Genomic DNA, 26,236 nt, shown 5'->3' with positions numbered 1-26,236 from the left:
GAAGAAATAGCCAGGGAATTGTTATGGCTAGGCTTGTATAGGCCCTAAGGCCGATAGCCTATTACCAACCTATGTATACCAAGGATTTTTCTTGTCTTAATGTACTAAATGTGATAATTGTATGAATGCCTTTTTTATTTTCTTTTTCGTCTTCATTTCAGTGTCTGTGTTGTATTAGTCTTATTTCAGAAGTGTTATAAGCAATTTTTTCAAAATTAGATTACAGCTGCTGATTGGCTTATTGATTTAGTCCTTAGTGTAATGGGTAAGTATATGCTGAAGAGCTGTAAACTTAAGAAAAGAGCCAATCAGGGCTTCTTGCTGTATATTCATCAGAAATATTATTTTTCTGGAACATTTTGCACTGTGGCATGAGAGACTATGAAAACAAAAGCTTTAATCTCTTTGCTAACTGAATACACATTTAAAGCTTGTTAAAAAAGAGATTCTGTCACAAAAACATTTACCTTACAACCCTGCATGTACTGTAACTGGTAGGCTTTAAAACTTTAACACCTTTCATTATTTCTGTTGTTTCAGTTTTGATCACTAGGCAGGATGCAGTTTCATACACTCGGTGATTGCAGTGCTTGTAAAAAAGTAGCAAAACTATGATTTTTGTACTATATAATAAAAATATTTTGCAGGACTCCCTCTTGGCATGCACATTTTATCCATTAGGAGAGTCACCCTAAGGATCAAACATGGTCTTTGGGAGTAAAAGTATTGACTCTATAATATTTTCATAGGGCAGCAAATTATGATGGGTGTACTCTGTTCTATTACCAAAAAGTATTGCCTAAACTGTAGGCCTAAGGGAACATTAAACAGTATGTACTTAGATGGGAGATAAGAATCTATGCTAGCCCAGTTATGCATACATTACAGGATATAAGAATTATTTTTGTTCTGGGTTAATGTAACATGACTTCCTGTTTATACTGGTATTCCAACATTAATTTATTTTGCAGTTTGCTATTGTCTTCAAAACACCAAAGTATAAGGATGTCAACATTACCACACCAGTATCTGTGTTTGTCCAGCTTCGAAGGAAATCTGACCATGAAACAAGTGAACCAAAACCTTTTGTTTACTATCCTGAAATCAAAGGTATTTTACAACTTTAAATCTTTTTGTTTTAAAAATGGCATGCTGTATTAACTGTTTATTGTGGTCTTAAAGTAGAAAGTTAATTGTAGTCCTAAAGTAGAAATTTACTTAAATAATATTTCTTCTCCATTAGCAATGAAGTGTATCTTAAATTGTTTGCATTCTTGAAATATTTTCTATAAAGCTTACTTCATGAAATTCTCTCTCTTACTATTTATTGAAGGAGGGGTTATAGCCTATTTTAATTTCAAATGGCAGTCCTAATTTAAGCAGGTGTGTCTAGCTAAAATAAACATAACGACCATTGATAATCTTGTAGTAAAAACATGTCCTATAAATATTACAAAAATAAATGAAATACTTTAACACAATAAAGACCAAAAGTAAAGTATAATAATGCATTGCAAATATGTATGCTTCTGCCTGAGGTATAGTGCACCTGCAAATTTTCTTTGATATAGTGTGAACTGTTACCATCGGACTTGGAAGATTGATGAAACACAGTATGGCTGGAATTTTTTCTGATTTTTTTTGTTCTTAGAGATTTTAGAAAAGCAGTTTGGCAGACTGACAGCAGTGTCCATGAACAGCAGTCTATGGAGAGGGCTGACTCTGGATTTCTGTGTGGAAGAAGCAGCTGTATAACTAGCCTTAGCTTCCTAACTTAAGCAGTGGTTTGATTACCATCTGAAAGAAAATTATAGTTGACATTATAAGTACTAAAAAGCACATACTGACCGTCTAAGAAGTGTATGCGTGAGTAGTAAGAAGTGTATGTGTGAGTAGTAGTAACAGCTCAACTGGATCATAGAGTGCAGAGCAGAGAGTAAATTTAGCTCAAACATCACCCTCTCCCCCCTCAAGTATTCCCAGATCACATACCCACCCCAACACACACACACACACACACACACACACACACACACACACACACACACACACACACACACACACACACACTCACACTTAAATCTGTCAAGAGCATGTTCTCAGTGTACTATCTAAGGCCAAGAACACTGCATCTGTTGGGCCAGAAAACATACCGGGGCTGCCTACTGGTTAGCCGTGAAACATGATTTGTCTGATCCCCTATAGAAGCTATTCAGTATCCGCCTCAAAGCAGGTGTCATATCAGATGAATGAAGGACAGCAACAGTTATTCTCTTGCACAAATGTGGGACTTCAGCGGAACCAGGTAATTATAGACTCATAAACCTGACCAGTCTTGTCTATAAAGCTGTGATAAGGATCATTATGGAGTTAATGTATAAGGATATATATAACTTACAGATTCTTGACCCAACCCATTTTGGATTCATCAGGGGCAGGTTCTGCCTACTAAACCTGGTCATCTTCTTCCAAAAAGTTAGTGAAGCTATGGATGAAGGCATGATGCATATCTAAACCTCGCAAAGACATTCAACACTTTCCCAAACTCAAGTATCGTAGATAAACTCCCCTAGGTAAATGTCAATCCCTGTGTAACTCATTGGATAGTAAATTGGCTCACAAGTAGAACCCTGGAAGTTAGGGTGAGTGGCTATACCTCCTCCAAAACATTTGTCACTAGGGTATATCCCAGGGTTCAGTCCTTGGGCCATTCCTTTTTGGTATTTGCTTCTTGGAAGTTAAAGCTAATATCTGCACACTTGGCATCATCCTTAAATCTCCAGACACCAAGATCTTCTCAAAGGACCAATCCCAAACAAATAGCTGGTGTCAAACGCATAGATTAAAACTAAAGGCCAAGAAGTATATAATTGTATCTTTCAGCAAGCATGACTCCTTTTTTGACTATCACATTGGTAACACACCCTTGAAAATTGATCCTGCAGTTAGAGATCTGGGAACCTATGTCAACAATGACCTGCCCTTTCATCACCACTTATCCTTTGTCCTAATGAAATCCTTTTTTTATTTTTGAGCTTCTATCTAAATGTATTTTATCCAGATCCAGGGGTACAATTGTTCCACTGAACTTGGCACTCATTAGGCCAATCATTAAATATAATGGCCCATTTGGTCTGTACCTGTTCAACACTTGTCACAACTGGAAAAAACATAATGCTTTCTCACTAAAACAATCAAAGGCGTTGATCATCTCAAAGCCTTGTCCCTCTTCTCGGTATCATGCAGAAATTCTACCTTTGCCTTGCTTGTAGAGCTTCAACATACCCTATTCTGTCAGACCTATTAAACATTCACAAGTCCGATGTTATCTTAAACACCTACTCAAGGGATATCAATCTCTTTTGAAAAATAAATAGAACATGTTGGAGGGTTAGGTTTGTATCACAGAGACTGCCACTTCTGTAGGACCATCTTGCACTCCACATAAAGCAAAGTACTTCTCTTACTCTGTTGAAATGTAGCTTGGATGAATGGATGGGTAACCAAAAATTTGCTCCCCGGTTTAGCACCAGTGTGCCTCATGGATAAGGAAAATATGTAAACATTTCAGCATATCCTTGTTCGGCCTACCTCTAAGTTATTTATATGCAAAACATAAGGGCTAAAAATCACCATGGGAATGTAAGGCTAGGTTTTTTAAGATCATCACAGATCAATAGTTTACTAAGTACGTATGAATCTAAAAAAGAGAGCAGGTTTACTTATTTATTTCTTTGCATTTTTTATTACTAGTAAAATCTAACTGTGCAAAAAAATAAAAAACTTTTCAGAGGAGTTCCAGGGAGAAAAGCTCCAGAAAAAAAAATAAAATACAAAACAGAAATATGAGAATGAAAAATGCATCAAAACTTAATTTCATTTACAAATACTTAAAAATGCATTAAATATTGCTGTACAATTTAAAAAGATAGCCTCTGTAGAACTAAGCAAAAATATGAGATGTTGTGAATTAAGTTTCTAAGAACTAAGAGACAAAAACTTAATACAAAAATATCTTCTAGTACCATGTATCTAAATGCACTATATAAATGTATGGCAGTCAAAGAAGTAAAATCAAGTCAAAGAAATGACTTGCCAAACATAACCTTATAATACAGCACAGGAATGAGATGTATCATCACCATTGATTCAGATGAATAAGGTTGATTAGTGAAGTTGGGTGAGGTAGACAGAAAAGAAAGAACAGATTAAGGCTATGTCTACAGACAGTAAGAAAACAGGAGGAGATATTAGCAGAGAATAACAGTGAAAATGTGATAAATCAGGTGGGTTTAAAAAAGGGGAGGAATAAAATTTGGAGAGCTAGTCTACAATTTGTTAGTATAAGAATGGAGGAGGAGTGTGCTGTGTGATTAAGAGTGGGGATCTTCATGTCTACAGCACACTAGTACTGATAAGGAGTGAGCTGTATAACAGTTAGATACCCTTATATTCCTATGTTACAGTATTCTTAACCTTGGGGAGTTGCTGCCTGCAGCACTGGACATCCAGCCAATAAACCAAAGTCTTGAGTGCAGGGGTACATGCGGCGCTGCATGGAAGAGCCATAAACTGGTGGCGGATATATCTGTGATGTTTGCACATACCCATTTCAGAACTTTTCTGCCGTTGCGAGTTTCAGACATCTGTTCGCCAGCTGCAGTTATCCGGTGTGTGTTTGGCCTTGCCTATCCGTTCTCGATGACTGCTGTTGGCTGTCCGCATTCAGATAATTACCCTTGTGGGTTTTTTCTATTTTATTTACCTTTCTCAGATGTATGTCATCTAGGAAGAGAAACTGCACCTGTGGAAGACAGATTCCACATAAGGATACGCACGATCAGTGTATATTTTGTTTAGGGGCAGGTCACGATTATAACAACTGTGATATTTGTCATCCTTTGTCCCTAAAACCCTTAGAAGCCACTTATCAGCTCAAAATCTCTACTTGGAGAACCAGCATCTCTGACATTTGGTGTCCAGGATGGAGGGCAGAGTGGGCAACTCTGACGAGCCGCCAAGAAAGACGGCTAAAGGCTCAATGTCCATGATATGCCTAAGGTGCCCGGCGAAATTCTAGAGGCGAATATCAGCCCAGAATCACTCTGGACTTCTGGTGTTCCACTGTTACCAGGAACTGGAATGGAAGCTGGTACAGTGGATGCCCAGAGTACGTCCGCTGAGGCCTTAAAACCATCAGCTCCTGATGGTGAGGGGGAACCAGGGCTTGTGGCATCAGAGGGGCCTTCTACTGCTTTGCCATGCACTCAGACATTCACATCCAGGCCTTCTACTGCCCTGATTACCTTAAAAGGGAAACAAAAAGAGAAACACGGGGTTAAAGAGCCTGTCCCAGCTTTGGAAGCATTCTCACAGTCTCTGTTCAAGGCCTTTCAGGTACTCCAGGCCCAGATTCCTCTGTCAGCCCTTCCACTTGTTGCACAAGAAGAATCAGAGGAAGGGTCTTCCTCCTCTGATGAGTCCCTGGCTTATTGCTCACAAATGGATTCCCCTAAGGATTTTGCACCAGAAGAAAAAGAGTCCATCACTCCTGACTCCCCTGGAAAGGATTTCTCTTTAGGGGATACCATTTCTTTACTTAGACAGCATTTAAAGTGGGAGGTATCAGATGTTTCAGACACCAAGAAAAGATATTTTGAACTACTCCAGATGGAACATCCCTCACCATCTGCAGTCCTGCGTTTACACCCAGCATACCAGGATGCTTTCTTAGCTGCTTCCCAAAGCCCTGAGTCACAGCCTCCTGCTAACAAGAAACCAGACAGATGATATAAGGTTTCTGAAAAAGAACAGTACCTTTCTAAGAATCTGCCAGCAGATCCTGCTATTATTGCAGTCTCAGCTGATAAGTCTTCCAGGCAGGTTCCTTCATCTTCCTTATTTCTCACTGACAAAGACAGTAAATTCATGGCTAGGTTGTGAAAGAACATTTATACTTCCTCTACCTTGGCCATAAGAGCACTTAATTACCAGACTCATACAGCCATGTCTGCTCTAGACTGCCTGACTAAGGCCTCTACTTTACTGTCAGACATTCCTGACTCTCCAGCTAAGGCTCAAGTGAATACCCTTCTATCCACAGTATCCCAGGTGACAAGACATTGAATTAAGTGCAGCTATGATGCTGTTGACACTTCTTCCAAATCAGCTGCTTCTGGTTCGGTCCTTAGGAGGTTTTCATGGCTGAGACTACAACCACTGCCTTTGGATGTCCAGGCTAAATTGTTAGATGGCCCTTTAGATGATTCAGCACTCTTTGGAGCTGCCTCTTCACAGTTACTCAAATCAATGCAGGAAAAAATGGAAAGACTTACAGAATCTGAAACATTTATTGGTTTTACCTGTTCCCAGATTCCATAGGAACTCACCCCAAAAGCCTAGCTTTATCAGGAGGCAGTCTTCTCATGCTTCTGCTACCCAGTCAAGGGGACGGAGAAAAACAAGGAGACAAACTGTCCCTAGATCTTCCTCCTCTACCACACCTCCTTCCTTTCGGAGGCAGCCAGACCCAGATAGAGCTCCTCCACTGTGACTCTATTCCCTTACCCACCTCCACACCTCTCTCCCTATGCCTAACACTATCCCTATCCTCCTGGCAGAAAATAACCGCAGACATGTGGGTGCTCTCCATCATCGAGAGAGGATACTTCCTGACAGAGTGGGCATCTTCACCATTCCAGAGAGTTCCACAACCACCACCCAGTCAGCTTCCACTATTTCCCACTGTCCTGAGCCAAATCCATTCTCGGCATTATAGAACAAGTAACCAAGGAACAAGTAGCCAAGGGGTTTTATTCAAGAATGTTTTTGGTATCAATAAAAGATGGTCATTGGAGACCCATACTCGACCTTTCTTACCTCATTCTCTTCCTCAGGGTGTCTACCTTCAAAATGCTCACATTAAGTCACCTCCTTCCCTTGGTCCTCAACAAGCCTTCATGGCATCCTTGGATCTGAAGGATGCCTATCTACATATCACTATTCACCCCACTTACAGAAAATGTCTTTGTTTCTCAGTGGGGTCCTCACATTTTCAATTTACTGCTTTACCCCTTGGGCTCTCCACTGCACCAAGAGTATTCACCAAATGGCTAGTCCAAGTCATTGCATATTTCAGACTTCAGGGGATACAAATTTATCCTTATCTGGATGACCTTTTGATCCTACATCAAGAACCCCGCACCCTGTTCAACACTTGGACTTAGTTTGCAGAATCCTACAGAATCTAAGCTTCACTGTAAACTGCCTAAAGTCTCAAATGACTCCCCTCACAAGACCTGCTTTTCCTGGGGTGTAGAATACGGACAGACGTGATCCCAACACCGAAAGTGGAGTCTCTCACCCAGTTTTTCAAAACCTTACTACCACTACCATCCATCTCAGCCAGAGATTTCCTGAGAATCCTGGGATTTATGGCATCCTTGATTCCCATGATCCCTCTAGCCAGAATGCACATGAGGAAGTTTTAGTGGGTACTGAGAAATTCTTGGAGCCAGCACTCTCACTCCTTGGAAAAAAGTCTTCCTTTTCTTCCATACCTAAAAAAGGAACTCAGGTGGATTTCAACTATCACCCTCAGTCAAGGGGTGCCCTTGCAGATTCCTCCACCCACACAGTCTCTTTACACAGACACATCAGACCTAGGTTGGGGGGCAGTTCTTAACAGTACCAGCATCCAGCACAAAGTGCAGGAAAAATGATCCATTCCAGAAAGAAAGGACCACATCAACCTAAAGGAGTTAAGGGCCCTCTTCCTGGCAATACAGGCCTTTCAACAGATCCTTCTGCCAGGCACCTTAAAGGTCATTACAGACAATTTGACAATCCTACGATACATAAACAGACAGAGAGGAACAAAGTCCTGCCCTCTTTGCATGCATCCTTGCTATTCAAATTTGGTCCCTGGCAACAGCACTACAGATACATTTATAGGCAGTTTACATTCCATCAGAAGACAGTGTGATGGCAGACACCCTGAGCAGGACCTTATCATCCTCCCATGAATGGATGCTTCACAGGGAGGTGTTTTTGGATGTAGTTCACAGGTGGGGTACTCCTCAAGTAGATCTGTTTGCCCCCCCTCCCAGTACAGACAAGATGCCACTCTATTGCACTAGGCTTCCCTATTCACAAGCCTGAAAAGTAGACACCTTCTCATTTTCATGGGAGGGAATGTTCCTTTATGCTTCCCCCCATTTTCTTTCATTCACAAAGTCCTCCTGAAAATACAGAAGGACAAACCAAAAACCCTGTTGGTGACTCCCTTCTGGTCAAGATAGCATTGGTTTCCCCTACTTTTCCTTTTAGCCCAGGGCAATCACCACAGGTTACCCCACCACTTCGACCTACTAACACAAGGCAAGGGGTCTCTTATTCATCCCCACCTTCTCAACCTCAATCTGACAACATGGGTGATAGAGTTCTGATACCCTTCAGGCACCTGTATTCACAGGACATACTCAATGCCCTGCAGGAGGCTAGGAAACCAAGTACTAGGAGAAATTATTTATTTAATTGGAAAAGATTCTCCCATTGGTGCTTTAAGTGTAAACAGGACCCATTTAAAGCCTTGGTTCCAGTGGTCCTTTCCTACCTCTGTGAGTTACAGCATTCAGGGTTGACTTATTTTTCAGTGAAAGTGCACCTCTCTGCTATCTCTGCTTGCCTTCCCTTGACCCCTCCTTTGGCATCCAGGTTAGATGTCAAGCTGTTTCTAAAAGGAGTCCTTCATATCAGACCTCCTCGAATGCCCATTCCCCTACCTTGGGATCTTAACTTTGTGCTGGAAAAACTTACACTAGCTCCCTTTGAGCTAGCCCATTCTTCTTCTCTTAAATTATGTACTTGGAAAACAGTTTTGTTAGTGTCTCTTACCTCTGCCAGGAGAATCTCAGAGATACAAGCCCTCATGGCTTCACCTCCCTACCTTGTTTTTCATAAGGACAGGGTCTCCCTTAGAACTAATCCCTACTTCATGCCAAAGGTAGTTAATGAACTATCCCTAAACCAGGCAATAAACGTACCAGTCTTCTACCCTCAGCCTCAGAACTCCTCAGAAAGGACCTTGCATTCCTTGGATGTTCATAGGCAACTGAGGTTCTACCTAGATAAGACCAAACCCTTCAGGCAATGGGATCAACTGTATGTTTGCTTTCATCCTAGAGCTGTAGGTAAGGCCATGTCAAAACAGACAATTGCCTCTTGGATTTCTAAAGCCATTGCCTTTTGCTATTCCTTTCATGGAAAGCAATTAGGTTCATCTGTCAATGCCCATTCCACCAGAGCTGCTTCCTCATTAGCAGCCTTTTTCAAGGGCATTGATTACTCCTCAATTCTGCAGGCAGCGACTTGATCTTCTGTACATACCTTTACCAATCATTACAAACTAGACTCCATTTCCAGGGCTAGAACAGGGTTTGCTAGATCCATTGTGCGGGGTCTCATTGACTCTGCTCCCCTTCCAGCCACTCACATTTCTACCTGGAGAGCTTTGGTGCTCTCCCTAAGGTTGAGTATTGCAACATAGAAATAGAAGGACATAGAACATTTGTGTAAGAACTTGCCATAACCTTAGATATCCTTCTCTTCCATGTTGCAGTAGTCAGTACCACCCACCTCCCTCCTCTTTCCCTGATTACTGACTTGTGTATGGCAGGGGTTTTTTTCTGCTTCACTCCTCCTAGCCCTTAGGGCTCTCTCTATGTGGCAGCCAGTTCTAAATTGGATACGCGCAGATGTCACAGATATAGCTGTCATCAGTTTATGGCTCTTACATGCAGTGTTGAACGTATCCCTGCACTCAAGACTTTGGTATACTGGCTGGATGTCCAGTGCTGCAGGAAGCAACTCCCCAAGGTAAAGAATACTGCAACATGGAAGAGAAGGACATCTAAGGTTATTGTAAGGTCTTACACAACTGTTCTCTCATTACTGTACTAAAAATGGTTGTCAATCAGGCAACCTTGTGTGCATTAATGAATAGGGCAGTAGCCTGGTATAACTAGAAGTATAGTATATAAACAAGGAAAATGAGGTAGGAATAGATACATAAGTACATGTGATAATGCTCTCTGACACAACCAATTTCCTTTTAGATGTAGTTGGTATGAGTTTTGAGTTTTAAGCTTTTGAAGGTTTTCTGTGAGTGTTGGTGGAAAAGGAATGTTCCACATTTTGGAGACATGTCTGATTAAAGGTCATCACCAGCTGATTTGTGTTTGATTTTGTGGGGAGGGGGAGGAATTTGACTTTGGAATGAAGGACTGCATTTGGAGAGTATAACTAAACAAGTTTTTTTGTTTAAGGGTAGGCATTTTAATTTTATCATTTACTTCAACATTGCATTAATTGCTCATTTGTCTGCCTTCCCTCTAACCTCACTCATGCTGACCATTGTTCTTTGTTTATTGTTTCCACAGGTTCCATTCTATTTTCTAAAAAATCCCACCTTCAGTCCATTTATCTTACAACATTCTGTATGTCAATTACAGTTGGTTTAGATTTTGATTTCCATTTACTAATAATTGTTTTTCGGTGGCTAATAACATTAAACTTTTTAAGGTTTTGCTGTGTCTAGACAATTGAGAGCCTGTGTCTCAACTCAAAATAATAATTCCTTAGTTACAACCCTTTGATCCCCCAACATTTCTGACAAAGTACTCTATAAGAAATTTTTAAAATCTGCAATTTTGTTGCATTGACAAAAAACATGTTCCCAGTTACTTCTCTTCTTCTTTTCATCACACCACCAGCATTTGCCACCTGAGGAAAAAATACTGTAAAATCTGTCTTGAGTATAAGAATATCTACGCAAACAGTTCCAAGTAAAATTGTAAATCTTCTGGACTTTGTTCTATACTTGAAAGCCATGCAGATGCCCTCCCATAATTTTTTTGTAATTTCCCTTACCTGTCTCTCTTCCTCGGTCTTTTCTCACATCCTGTGATTGATTTTTATAGTTATCCTGCAATATTTTTATGCCATACTAATTATGTTTTTTAAAACTAGATTCAACCAGTTGTGATACCTAAAGAGGGTAAAGACCCATCATATCCAGCTTCATACAGGCCCATTTCAATCCTAAGCCACGATTATAATATGTTTTTCAATAATGGCTAAAAGAATGGCAAAGGTGATGCCAAAATTGATAGATATGGATCAATGTGGTTTTGTGGAGGGGAGGCAAACATTTGACAATATTAACAGAACATTGATGTTCGAGAGGGAAGCAAAATGTAAGAAAATACCACTGTTGTTGGTGGGTCTTGGTGCAGAGAAAGCATTTGACAGAGTAAGCTGGGAGTTTATCAGCAGGGCAATGGAAGCATTTGCATTCCCTGATAAAATTATAAGGTTGATTAGGAAGGTATATGAAGGATCAGAGGCAAAAATTAAAGTGGGAGGGCTCCACTCTGATAATTTCTGTTTGAGCAGAGGGACCAGTCAGGGGTGTCCTCTTTCCCCTTTGTTATTTGCATTATATTTCGAACTATTGGCAAAGAAAATAAGGGATTCAGAAATTCAAGGATACAATTGGTGTGGTAGTCAAAAAAAGCTGACTCTATTTGCAAATGATATTATGTTATACCTGATAAAACTAGAAAAGGATATTTTAGTGTTGTGGAACATTCTGAGACAGTTTCTAATATTTTCAGGATACAAAATTAATGAAGCTAAAACAAAGGCAATAGCTGTAAATTATGTACCCACACATGAATTTGTTCACCAATATCCATGTATATGGGGACATGATAAAATGAAGTACGTAGGAGTTTGGATTAAAAAGGATTCTGGAATGGCACCTAAGGTTATGTGGGAAGAGACTAAACAAAAGATAATACAGAAATTGGAAGCTGTTTTTATGGATATGGATAGCAAGATACAAGCAGCTAAAATATCTTTAGTCCCTTTAGTTTTATACATAGGCCAGGCATATTTTTATCATCCAGTAAAGTTGTGGGTAGCAGTTAATAAAGAGCTGAAAGATTTTATTTGAGAGGGAAAGACAGCAAGAGTCAAGTGGGATAAGCTAATTCTTCCAACAAAACAAGGTGGTATGGGATTAGCCAATTTGAAGTGGTATTTCAGAGCTGCACAGTTAAGGCTGATGTACAAATCACAATCAGAAACCTATCATTCAAAATGGAAAGAGAGGATAACAAAACGGGAAGCTCAAGAAACAAGGAGAGGCTGGGATTTTGGATGTAGATCCTTAAGGAGAATAACAATAACCATACAGAATATTATGCTCATAAAGTAGCAGAAAGTATTCTAAGAACTAAGCCAACACAGGAATGGAGAAAGGAGATTCTGATAATAGGATGACTGCAATTAGGGATACAGACAATTGGCAAGAAGGGGCTGCAATTTATTGGAGAAAACTGGCAAAAGAACCAAAGTAATGGGAGAAAATAATTAGAGAGGGAAAGGTAATAGAATGGGAAGAGGCCAAAAATGTATTTGGAGTGCAGGATAGAGATCACCTTCCCTATCCAGGATTGATTTCAGAGTATAGGCAAAGAGAAAGAAATTAGAGGATCCTAAGTAAAAGACCAGCAGTGGTAGAGTTTTTAGTAGAATCTAGAACAGAAGCTTCTTTTAAAAACGTAATAATTAGTAGAGCCTATAAAGTATTGCATGATAACTATAAGAATCAATCAGAAGAGGTTAGAAAGGATTGGGAAGAGAGGTTGGATAAGCAATTCACAAAGAAACAATGGGGCATATATGTATGTCTCCCAAATATGCAACAAAGTCTAGAAGATTTAGGGTCTTTGCTTGGAAGTGTTTACATAGGTATTTTTATACCTCAAGTAGACTGCAAAGAATTTTTCCTCAGGTAGATAGCAAATGTTGGAGGAGAGATTGGGAAGAAAGAGGTAATTGGGAACATATTTTCTTGAAGGTAATGAGTTGGCAGACTTTAACAATTCCCTGCAGACTACTCTGTCAGGCATACTTTGTGAGGAAATTGGTATGACTAAGAAATTATTATTTTGAGTTTGATACAGAATCTGAATTGCCTAGACATATTAATAAGGCCTTGTTGAGTCTAATTATGGTGGCTGTCAGAAAAGCAATTACTAGGAATTGGAAATCAAAGTCAAAAACAAGTGTATTAGAAGTAGTGAATATAGTAACAGTGATAAAAAATGGTATTGTGATCTTTAGAAAACGGAAGGAGCAAATTTCATAGAAAATAATTGAAATTGTGGGAACAATACATGCAAATGAGGAATGAGGTTTAAAAGAAGGTAGGATTTGAATGAGCTATATAATGTTTGACTGACAGTGACCGGATAGATTGTAAGTGATATGTAATGTTTGCAACTAAAATTATGTCAGTGTGATTTGTTTTGATTTATGTAAATTTGTGATTGCCTGTGTCATAAGTGCTAATTTAATAAGGATGTTTCTTGTTTAATAAATAAGTAAATAAAAACTAGACTCAAGTAAAACTCTTCTAGAGCTGTCCTTTAAGTTATCATGGTCAGTTTTTATATTTTATACTTTGTTTAGTCTCTTCTGATATATCCTTAGCTGCCATAACATAATCCTTTTAATCCACTTGTCTTTCTCTCTCTCTAAATATATTCTCCTGTTTAATCCTATTATCCTGTCATGGAATGCAGATGTTACCATTACCATGCTCATGGCAGCTGACTTGAACAAATGTTTTCTTTGCATCAAGTCTCACCAATAATAGCAGATTTTTCTTGTATTCTGCTTCTCTTCAAATCATCATTGTTCTGTTAATGTAGTCAAATGTTAGCCTCCCCTCCATAAAACTGCAATGACCAATATCTGTCCGTTTTGGCAACAAGTTTACCATTCCTCTTAGTAGAGATATAAGTGCTTTACAGTCATGAGTTAAAACTGAAATTAGTCCATATGAAGCTGGGTCTGTAGGGTCTTTCTCCTCTTTGGATATTACAACCACCACATCTTTCTTTCAAGATGCTGTCCCCTCCCCCACCTTTTTAAAATACTTTTTGAAAATCTTTCAGATCTTGATCAATTTCTTCCCCCCAAATTCCAACCTTCCACGGAATACTGTCTGTTCCTGGAGACTTCCCTGTTGATTGATTATACTTCACTATATATATTTCACCTCTTCTTATCCTCACTTTTAGTTGCCGAGCCTCATTTTTCTCTAACCTTGGCATAATTAGGTCTTCCATAAATATTTCCATTTGTGTCTTTTTATTGGTTTCCACATTCTTCTACTTGATACTGATTTTCATATTTCCAAATGATCTCTAGTATCTCTGTAGGATATCTGGTTATTTTTCTTGTTATAAGCTTAAGTTTGGTTACAAGCCTTTCTACATTCTGTTGCCTAAGTCATTGTGCTACAAGTTTTTGTGCACTGGAGGTTTTATTCAGCAATTTTTCTAAAGTCATGCATATTATCCAAATACTTCCTTATTTTCCATTTAGAATTGTGCAGTTGTTCCTCGTTATGTTCTATGATGATCCAGTTTTTCTGCAACACTTTACCCTTTGTCATCATCTCTAAATAATCCTTATTACTTATTTCACATATCTCTTTCTCTTTTATTTCTGCTCTATTTTTAAACTCCATGTTCATTTTGCCCCATTCAGTAGTTATCCCTTCCCTAATAATTACTGTATCATTTTAACTACCCATTCCTTAAAGTCAAAAATGAATGTAGCCCAAGCCAAAAGAACAAAGTCAGCACAACAGGACCCGAAAAGCAACAATTAAGTACAATGCTGTAAATCCTTTTGCGTGGCCAATACCAACACAAACGCAGCTTATTCAAAAGCTTTTATTAGATCTCCAAATTAAAACCAAGCGCTTTCTCCCAGTCACTACCGGGCTTTCTCAAGGTAAAACAATTTGGTAACTCATGCCATTTCATTTATACTCTAGACAAGGTCACATGCCTCAGTTAATTAATGCCTATTGATGTTTTAAAGTAAAATACAAAGAAATGTAAACATATAAAATTGTAAAAATGCAAAAATGTAAAGTTTTATATAAAGTTTTGTATAAAACAATCTTATATCCAAACAATAAAGCAGCACTATTGTTTTAGTTAACCATATTCTCAGGACAAGTAAACATACCCCCAATAAAAATCCAAACTTCCTCCTGTTTTTCTTTTATGCTTTTACTTTTAAAGCCTTGTCATTAAGGTCCTAGTACGACCCAAGCAGAACCATGTAAGACAAATAATTTCCTCCTTTACAGTCTAGCTTGTCTCATTTTTAAAACACTATTAATGTTGATGTTCTCATTCATACCGGGAAACCTACTAGCATCCAATTTAAGTTGCCAAAGTAGTTCACGGTATTCTAGTTTCGTTTCCCAGTTGCCACCTCTAACTTCAGGGGCAACTTGTTCAAGGACAATAAACCTTAAACGCATATTTTCACATGTCAACAGATGTTTGTAAAAAGCATTGCTTTCCTTGTGGTTACTGATGTCGTTCAGGTGTTCATATACCCTTCTTAAAACCCGCTCTGTTTTTCCAACATAAAACCCTTTACATTTTTCACAAAACCCTAAATAAACCACACCTTTCACCCCACAATTGTAATGTTTTTGGGGTCTGTAATTAAATTTCCTAGAAGGCAAATATAAAGTCCCCCCATTTAACATGGCATAACATTGTCTACAGTTCCCACAAGGAAAAGTTCCCAGTTTCTTCTTGGTGTTATCATATTTAATATCTTGTTTAGCCTCCAGTAATTCTTTAAGGTTTTTGTTCCTCTTTCTAATAAAATGAGGGCAAGGTGTGGTATAAGGCTTTGTGTCATCATGTGAAGTGAGTACAGGCCAGTACCTTTGAATAACCTCTTCAAATTCATCCAAATTAACTGCATAAGTGTAAATAAAACTGTTTCTAAGGTTAGAACTGTCTTTTGTTGTTTTTGGATGAACCATGCTCGAAGCAGTTCCTAACAAGGGTGGGTATAATCTATCCCTCCCCTTAGTAACTTCTTGACTCATTTTATTTATAAGGTGTGTTGGGTAACCTTTTTCAAGAAAAAAGCCTTTTAAAATCTCAATCTCTTCACAAAAGGCCTCCAAAGTACTAGACCTCCTTGATCCCCTTATTAACTGCCCTTTTACTATACCTTTCTTTTGGCTGTAAGGGTGATTACTTTGAAAGTGAAGAAATGAGTTTGAGTAAGTAGTCTTCCTGAATATTTTTGATTGAAAACAATGATTGGTATTGTCTTTGTATAGGGTGACGTCTAGGTAATGTAGCTGATTCCTGTCAATGTCATGGGTAAATTTCAAGAAGGTTGTTGAGTTGTTAATATAGGACAAAAACTCTAAAAGATCCTGTTCACTACCTTTCCATAAAATACATATATCATCCAAAAACCTCCTGTAGTACAAAATCTCTTGACACCAACTACTTGCAAACACATATTCCTTTTCCCAATGGTACAGGACAATATTGGCATATAGAGAGGCACAGGGTGAGCCCATTGCTACCCCTTTTTTCTGCCTATAAAATTCTCCATTAAAATGAATAAAATTGTTGTCAAGAACCATTTCCATGAGTTCAGACAAAAGATTAGTAACTTTTGGACTGAAACCTGCTTCTTTTGACAATGTGTCACCAAACCATTCCAGGCCCAATTGGTGTGGAATGCTCGGAAAAAGTTCAACCACGTCCACTGTAACCATTAGGATGTTTTCATCAAATGTTGTTTGATCAATTCCTTTTACCCATTCCTTAAATTACTCTCTTTTTAACAGTGAAGTAGGAAAGTGTCAGTGTCTCATTTTAACCTGCCTCTGTATTTTAATTTTTATTGGTGTGTGTTTGAAATAGTTAATGGATGTGTGTCAGAACTGTTAGTTAAGTACACGTGCTCATGAGAAATGTAATTTCTATCCATTCTAGCACAGTTATTGTAGCTTGGGAATAGTACATAAACTTTGAGTTCCTACTGTTGAATTCACATCTTCTATACCAAATATTCTCATATATTTCTCAAGAAATCTGCTCTATTTCCTTTCTGTGTCCTCCTGATACATCCAAACACCAACCACCAACCTTGTAGAAAACACCAAAAGCCAGCAAGATAGTGTCACCGTTTATTCAGAGGCAAAAAAAAGCGGACAAAAATGTCCAAATTCAGAAACTCATACTAGTTTCGGCACCAGCCTTCATCAGTGAGTAAAAATCATCAAAAAATTCCTAATCAACGTCAGTTTAAATATCATAATAGACCAATAAAAATACAGACATTTGCATATGGCTTCCAAGTTAATTTTAAAGCAACATGACACTATAAGTTTAAATATATATTCCCATACAATACAGGTGCTCATAAGCTAAAGTTCTGATAATGAACTAGAATCATCTAAAACAAATTATGGCATATGATTTATACACATAATTATAATATAGTCTTAAATTGCATGAGGAAAAATATATATAAAGTGTCATGCAATGTACACATGTTTCAAAAAGTGAGGTGGATTATAAATGGTCATTGAGACCTGGGGGAAAAAGGGCTCCTAAATGTGTAATCCAGTATCTTTCTTTATGGCTTAGGATACCTTGCCATCCTGTCTGGTTTTGCCTATTTCCAGTAATTTTGTCTATAATAGTAAACATAAACTGAGCACTGGGATGTTTGATTGTATGTAGGTATAGTGCATTTGATGCCTTATGGTTGATGTTCCCCAATTCTAATACGTAATGAACGTGAAGTCTTGCCAACATAGAATGATTTACATTGGCATGTAGCCAAATATATAACCCAGCTGGTGGAACAATTACCAAAAACCTTGATGTCATACACTTTGCTGGTATTGGGAATTGTTTGAGCTGATTTACATAAGCACAAGATACACAATGTCCACACCTGAATGTTCCCAATAATTCGTCCCCCATTATAGTAAGTTGTTTATATTTAGCCGCCCCACTTTCTTTGTGTTTATAATGGGAAAACAGGGTACCTAATGTTTTGCCACGTCTAAATGAAAATGAGCATTGGTTGTCTAAAATCCCCCTCAAAAAGTCATTTGCTAATAAGATGTTCCAATTTTGGTTCACCGCTTGCCTAACAGTCTGATGATTTTAACCAAGTGTAGTGATTAGTCTGACTTTGGAGCTATTAGTGTTTGTACTTTTATCCCTGTATTCCAACAATGTCTTCCTTTCTTGGTTGTCAGAATAAGTCTTGGCTAGTTCAATATCAGAAATGCAATAGCCCCGGTCCAGAAATCTGGTCAGTAAATCCGCTGTAGAATAGTCCTGTGAACATGAATTGATTCTCCGAATTCTCAGATATTGAGATTTGGGGATGTTCCGGATGGTGTGGCGTGGATGCATACTATGAGCATGTAACAAGGTGTTAAACTGGGGATATTTCCGATAAATTTTTGTATTGAGTGTGTTGTCACTGTTACGATATACTGTAACATCCAAAAAAGTTATAACTTCTCTATGGAATGTGATAGAGAATTCAATGCCCCAAATGTTGTTATTTAAATGTTCCAAAAACTCCTGTAAATAATTAGCATCCGCACGCCACACCATCCAACAATCATCTAAATATCTTCTCCATATGTCTATTTCCACAAGATATAAATTGTGTAAAGGGTTGTAAATCAGGCATTCCTCAAGGTAGGCCATAAAAAGATCTGCATAGATAGTTGCCAATAGCAATCACCTGGAAATAGAACACATTTTATTCAAAACATGTTGTAAGACAAATAAGCAAAGTGTTGAAACCCGGAGAATATAGTTCTGATTTAGCAAGCCAATATTCAACAGCCTGGAGCCCAGCCCAATGCGGAATACTGGTATAGAGGGATTTTACATCCAGTGTACACATTATCCAATGAGGTTCTAGTTGACAATCCTCAATGATTTGCAAAAATTGTATCCTGAATTCTTGCTCTAACCAGGGACAATAATGGTTTTAGAAATTGGGTTAGAAAAGCAGACAAAGGTTCTGTGAGAGAACCATGACCAGAAACTATAGGCCTACCTGGTGGATGTGTAAGAGATTTGTAGTAGTAGGTACAGAATCTGCCTTCACCTGTAAATGTTGAACCGTTTTATTGTATACCTCCTCCAATGCAGATTGTAAAAACAGATCTATCTCTTTTTTAAATTTCATTGTTGGATCAATATCCATTTTCATATAGCATTGTCTGTCAGATAATTGTCGTAAGCCCTCATTTATGTAGAAATCCATGTTTAAGATCACCACTGCACCCCCCTTGTCAGCTTGAAGTATTGCTATGTTTTGGTTGTTTCTAAGTTCTGACAAAGCCACTCTTTCAGTAGAGCTGATGTTATCCCTACCAGTAGCAACTTCAAAAAGAGGAAAATGTAAATCCTTTAACACAGCTTGTTGAAATATCGCTACAGTCTTATTCATAGGTGGCTGAAATGATGATTTATGGAAGGTGAAGTCAGTTGATCTTTGAGCATTAGAACTATCCTGTTCTGAAAAAAACAGTTTAAGATTAAAATCAAGGACATCTAATGAGGTTTGGTATTCATCACAAAAAAAGCTAGGAACAAAGTTTAATCCTTTATTGAGAACTTGTTTTTGTTCTGATGTTAATACATGATCCGATAAATTCAACACATTTTCAAAACCTTGTGTGTCTACTTGAGTAGTGCCTGAATGAGTCCCATTGAGTCTGTAGATATATTTGTTCCTATGTTTCCTCTGGATTTCCTACCATGTCTAAAGGGTAATGAGTGTTGGTTTTCTTTTTTAGTGGAGAATTGACAGTGTTGGCATATTCACCGTCGGTGTTAGATGACTCCTCCCCTGAGGTACTTGTTTGAAAATGATCCCTATTCTTTAATATAGATCTGGGCCTTTTTCTAGTCCTGCCCCTGCCCATAGTAGGGACATTATCTTGAAACCTCACAGATCTTTGTATTTGAAATGGGTGTCCCCTTTCATAATCATTACTATCTCTGTTGAATTTCTTTATTTTTCTCTCTCTAATGATTTTATCATAGGATGTTAACTCCTTGGACAACCTGTCTAGATGCTCAAAATATTTAGGACTCGATTCATGTTTTTTACATGTATTTGCTAGATTCTTAACTTCTGAAAGACATATATCTATTGTTCTTTCATAATATGAAGCTAGGATCTAAAAGCATGGATCCTTCTTTAAGTGCTGCATCCCATTCTTCATTAAGCCTCTCTTCAGATCTGCTTACAAGTGGGTGCAATTTTATCCGTAGTCCTCTAGGTGCAATATTTTTGTGTAAATAGGCTTTAAATAGCCGAAGATGCCAAATGTTGGCTCTTAATCCTTTCAAACCTTTTTCCAAATCCCGAAAGCAGAACTCACAATTGTCTGTGGGATTTGTAACAGGTTGAGTGGGGTTGCTGCTTGGGGCTTGGTTAACACCAAAAATAGCCAAGTCTTCCCTATCAGCACACAGCCCCTCCAAGATCTTATCTAGATCCATACTATCTGACAAATGTCCAAGGAGCAAACAAAAGAATTTTCAATACTACAAAAGATAGTAAAAACTATGAAAAAAGATAGGCAGGGACAGGGCCAGAACTACCCAGAAAAAACATCAAAAGAACTTAGAAGTTTAAATACCACTAAGGTCAGTTTCAAATCAATGTAACCCTCAGTAAATATAAATGAGGAATCATCCAAGGATAAATGGGTTGCTAATATCCAACCAATAAGATATCTGTCAAAAAAATAGCACCAATATAATATTGTCAATTTCTAGAAATATTTAGAAGCTTTACTCAGGGCATAAGTCCAATATTGTCCTGTGAGCACTAATGGAAAATCAAAATATAAATAGAGTTAGTCATTGACAAATCTTATTAGAATCTCTGCACTCTCAAACCATATATAATTAACTTGGTATCAGAAAGAGGGGTTCAAACCCATAACATATACTATGTAGAAGTAACATGCAAACAGTATCTTGAGCAAGACATCAATTGGACTCAACCGGTGTACACCAAAAAGTCCTACTGCGTTCCCATAAAAAAACTTCCTTGACTGTAATGCACACACAAATGAAATGTGTTGTTATCTAGAAACATTTCAAAATGAAGAACTAACTTATTTTAAAAAATATTGAGTACCCATGACCTGGTTGTAACCACTAGACAAAACCTCTCCTACACCTAAAAATGCACTAAACTTTATGAACCAGCACTATGCATGCTGCTCAGGACAAAATATGCATGATATGAAACCCACATGTATGCACAAGCAAGACCACTGTTGTTGTAAGAATTACTAATAGTGTACTATAATGTAGAACAAAGAATATTTAAAAAATAGTTTAAAAAATAGTACAACCACCAGCACAATTATAAAGTATGATTGTCATGTACAGGGCCAAAATTGTTCCTTAAGGTAAATGTAAAAAGATGAAATCACTGAAATGGGAATTTGGTACTATAATAGTTCCAAGCAAAATTTCTTTATATAGGAATATTTGCAATATCAACCAAAAAATGGTATCTGAGTAGTTACAGAGTATAAGATCCATATACTGTGATCAAACTCCAGATAATAAACCCACTCATACCAAAATATCCAAATCCAGAACAGTGGATATAAGTGTATATATACCAAAAAGTAAGGTTGTTCTTAAGAAACCTAATCCAATACCAACCCCCAAATAGTTAAGTTTCTAAATAACTGTAAAGAGTATTTGTTCAAGCTAAATACATCAACGACCCAAGAATGTAAAGAACTGGATCCTTGACACAAACAGATTGGATTGGAATCAGGTTACACTTTCAATAAGTACAATAATCATGCCACCATGCAATGTAACCCCCACATTCAACTAAAAGCATATGAAACATTATTTGAATGTCGTTTCACTAAATAATGATCATTGAACGTGGCCGATAACAACAATCGCTTAGTAGAATACAGTTTTTAACAGTTTTTAACAATAATGCATACACATGATCTATATCAGATTATCAAAAAAAGCAAACCATGTATATTGAGTCCAAAACAGTCAATAGATAAAGTTTCACATAAGCCGCGATCCCTTGTGGCTTATTATGTTGTTTAAAAGTCCCGACACTAGAAGTAAGAAGAACCGTCTTGATGTAACCCCCAACAATCATCAGACTGTTAGGCAAGCGGTGAACCAAAATTGGAACATCTTATTAGCAAATGACTTTTTGAGGGGGATTTTAGACAACCAATGCTCATTTTCATTTAGAAACATTAGGTACCCTGTTTTCCCATTATAAACACAAAGAAAGTGGGGCTAAATATAAACAACTTACTATAATGGGGACGCAATTATTGGGAACATTCAGGTGTGGACATTGTGTATCTTGTGCTTATGTAAATCAGCTCAAACAACAATACCAGCAAAGTGTATGACATCAAGGTTTTTGGTAATTGTTCCACCAGCTGGGTTATATATTTGGCTACATGCCAATGTAAATCATTCTATGCTGGCAAGACTTCACGTTCATTACGTATTAGAATTGGGAACATAACCATAAGGCATCAAATGCACTATATCTACATACAATCAAACATCCCAGTGCTCAGTTTATGTTTACTATTATAGACAAAATTACTGGAAATAGGCAAAACCAGACAGGATGGCAAGGTATCCTAAGCCATAAAGAAAGATACTGGATTACACATTTAGGAGCCTTTTTCCCAGGTCTCAATGACTATTTATAATCCACCTCACTTTTTGAAACATGTGTACATTACATGACACTTTATATATATTTTTCCTCATGCAATTTAAGACTATATTATAATTATGTGTATAAATCATATGCCATAATTTGTTTTAGATGATTCTAGTTCATTATCAGAACTTTAGCTTATGAGCACCTGTATTGTATGGGAATATATATTTAAACTTATAGTGTCATGTTGCTTTAAAATTAACTTGGAAGCCATATGCAAATGTATGTATTTTCATTGGTCTATTATGATATTTAAACTGACGTTGATTAGGAATTTTTTGATGATTTTTACTCACTGATGAAGGCTGGTGCCGAAACTAGTATGAGTTTCTGAATTTGGACATTTTTGTCCGCTTTTTTTGCCTCTGAATAAACGGTGACACTATTTTGCTGGCTTTTGGTGTTTCCTCCTGATACATCCTCAGTATTGCGAGTCAAGTTTCAGTCACCAGCAATAAATAATATTCCCTGCTGAAAGCTAATTGTTTCTTTCAAAATTCTTTTAAGCTCCACAATAGCCGTTTTGAATGGAATATAAATACATGCCAGTGTAATCCTCCTCCCTTGCCATTAACTCCTTAATACCAAACCTTTTTTTCTTCTTCTAGCACTGCTGAAGCCACTCTAGCATTCAGTATTATTACTTCCCTTTTCCCTTGTCCCTGGTGTTTGGCTAAATGCCCACCCACCTTGAAATGTTTTCTTTGTCAAATCCAAAGCTGTATGCTTATTTCTGCCAAAGTATGTCTCTCGACAATTAGAGGAGGTTAGAAAAGATTTGAAAGAAAGACTGGAAAAGCAATTTGCAAGAAAAACAATGGGAAGACGTGTATGGTTCCCAAGTATGCAACCAACTTTAAAAGGTTTAGGATCTTTGCTTGGAAGTGTTTGCATGGGTATTTTTATATCTCAAGCAGACTTCAAAGAATTTTTCCTCAGGTAGATAACAAATGTTGGAGGTGTGATGGAGAAAAAGCAGGTAATTGGGAATATATGTTTTGTGAGTGTAATGAGTTGAACTTCCTACAGAGTACTCTATCAGAAATATTGGGTGAACAAATGTCTGTAAGTAAATGATTGTTTGGAGCTGGGATACATGATCTGCTGTCTAGATATAGTAAGGCCTTATCAAGTTAAATTCTGTTGGCTGCAAAATAAAAGCAATTACCAGAAAATGGAAATCAAAGTCTACACCAACTGTATTTGAGGTACTGAATATTATAAAAAAGATAAAAGAATATGAATTTATATTTGCAGCTTTGTTAACCTGCTCACACAAACTAATTTTTGGAAGGCAGATTATGCATTTGCTTCTTCTCGTCTTCATTTGAACCAGTCACATTTTCATGATTTTTATGCATCAATAAAAACACTCAAAACCAAAACCTTAATAGGTTTTTAGAAACCCCCATCCTCTTTTAACTTACAACAAAAACACACTCAAATATGTGCATGAAAATGAAGGTTACCTCTCCAGACAGGAGCAATAGCCCCAAACTGACAGCTACAGCCACACTGCATACCTGTCAACTGTACAAATTTTCGCAGAATGTCCAGATTTTGGCCTCATATTTTTGGTTCATTTTTCATAAAATGATGGCTTTCTGGCAAATTAGTGGTAAATTGTTAAAGACTGAAGTTAAAATAATGACAGACATTTGAGTTTCAGACTTCATATCCTTCAGAAAATTCATGCTAATGCAAAACCCATTATTTTATCAACTTTGTAAATTTGTAAGAGCAGTATTTAAAAATTGTCCTTATTTTTGGGCCTATGTCCCACTTTTATTTACATTTTTTCTCCAGATTTCTTGCTCTAAGAAGCTGAGACGTATGAGCCACAGGCATTATGTAGTTTAAAGTTAAGGTTACCCATGTTAAAGTAAAGTTTACAGCCTGTGTTCCCACATACACTAATTGCTGTGTTTTTTTCTGATCTATAGTCCCCTCCCAGATGTAAAAATCTGTATGCATATGCATTCGAGAAACATTAACTTTTAATCCTAAGAAAAAAGTGCAGTTGCTGCCATTAAATAAACTAGATTGTTCATCATTATATTAAATGCATTACAATTATTAAGGCTGCTGGGGAGGCAAGTACTTCTATAACTTATTCATTTTCCACAGTAAATAAACTTCCTTTATTTTTCATTGAACTCCTTGTGACTTAGTTTAAATGTTTGTTACGCTATACCTCTTACCATTCTGTCAGCACAGAGTGTTTAGAGGTCTCATGATTAATTGCTTGCACCTGCAGACATCAAGTCTCCAAGTAAAAGCAGTTGGTAATGAAAAATACAAACAGCTATACCAATGCATAATAGAATCTTTGTAAGTTTCATTCAGAAACTGTTCACACTTCTCAAGGATAATTGCTTCCATCTGTAGGCTTCTTGTTTCCTACTTGGAGCATTTTCTAATAGAAAAGAAAATAAATGGCTTTGCAAATAGAAGCAAGCTATTTTTCATGCACGTCATAATTTTTCTTAATTTTCAAACATATTTCCTTAAAAATAACGGATGTGTTTAAGGTGGAGGTGGGATTACATCAAGGATCAGCTCTGAGCCCTTTCTTATTTGCAATGGTGATGTACAGGTTGACAGACGAGATCAGACAGGAGTCCCCGTGGACTGTGATGTTTGCAGATGACATTGTGATCTGTAGTGAGAGTAGGGAACAGGTGGAGGAGACCCTGGAGAGGTGGAGATATGCTCTAGAGAGAAGAGGAATGAAGGTCAGCATGACTAAAACAGAATATGTGTGTGTGAATGAGAGGGAGGATAGAGGAATGGTGAGGATGCAGGGAGTAGAGGTGGCGAAGGTGGATGAGTTTAAAACCTTGACATCAACAGTTCAGAGTAATGGTGAGTGTGGAAGAGAGGTGAAGAAGAGAGTACAGGCAGGATAGAGTGGGTAGAGAAGAGTGTCAGGAGTGATTTGTGACAGACGAGTACCAGTAAGAGTGAAAGGGAAGGTCTACAAGAGGGTAGTGTCTTCTTTTGGCTGCTCCCATTAGGGGTCACCACAGCGGATCAGCTGTTTCCATTTCTTCCTGTCCTCTGCATCGTGCTCTGTCACACCAACCACCTGCATGTCCTCTCTCACCACATCCATAAACCTTATCTTAGGCCTTCCTCTTTTCCTGTTACCTGGCAGCTTCATCCTTAGCATCTTTTTCCCAATATACTCTGCATCCCTCCTCAGCATATGTCCAAACCATCATAATCTTGCCTCTCTGGCTTTGTCTCCAAACCTTCCAACCTGGGCTGACCCTCTAATATACTTATTCCTAATCCTGTCCATCCTCGTCACACCCAGTGCAAATCTGAACATCTTCAACTCTGCCTTTTTGTCAGTGCCACTGTCTCCAACCCATATAACATAGCTGGTCTCACTACCCTCTTGTAAACCTTTCCTTTCACTCTTACTGGTATCTGAAGCATCTCAGTCAAATATTGTAGAATCTGAGGTATATTTGGCACTGCTGCGCTCATCCCTTGAGATTGGTTTCAGGTGCAAAAT

At 37.8% G+C, this 26,236-nt stretch overlaps 1 protein-coding gene across 1 annotated transcript in view; it reads left to right on the top strand.

Moving 5' to 3' along the window:
- NFKB1 (nuclear factor kappa B subunit 1) overlaps positions 1–26,236 on the top strand; it is a 772,892-nt gene that overhangs the window by 350,796 nt on the left and 395,860 nt on the right. Inside the window, exon 8 of the mRNA XM_044060344.1 lies at positions 972–1,110. Within this exon, the coding sequence (XP_043916279.1) occupies positions 972–1,110 (139 nt within the window). The remainder of the gene's footprint in view (positions 1–971; positions 1,111–26,236) is intronic.

Source organism: Protopterus annectens, chromosome 2.part0 (assembly GCF_019279795.1).
Source record: "Protopterus annectens isolate FY-2018-M chromosome 2.part0, PAN1.0, whole genome shotgun sequence".
Lineage (NCBI taxonomy): Eukaryota > Metazoa > Chordata > Ceratodontiformes > Protopteridae > Protopterus > Protopterus annectens.
This window is presented reverse-complemented; position numbering and strand designations above follow the sequence as displayed.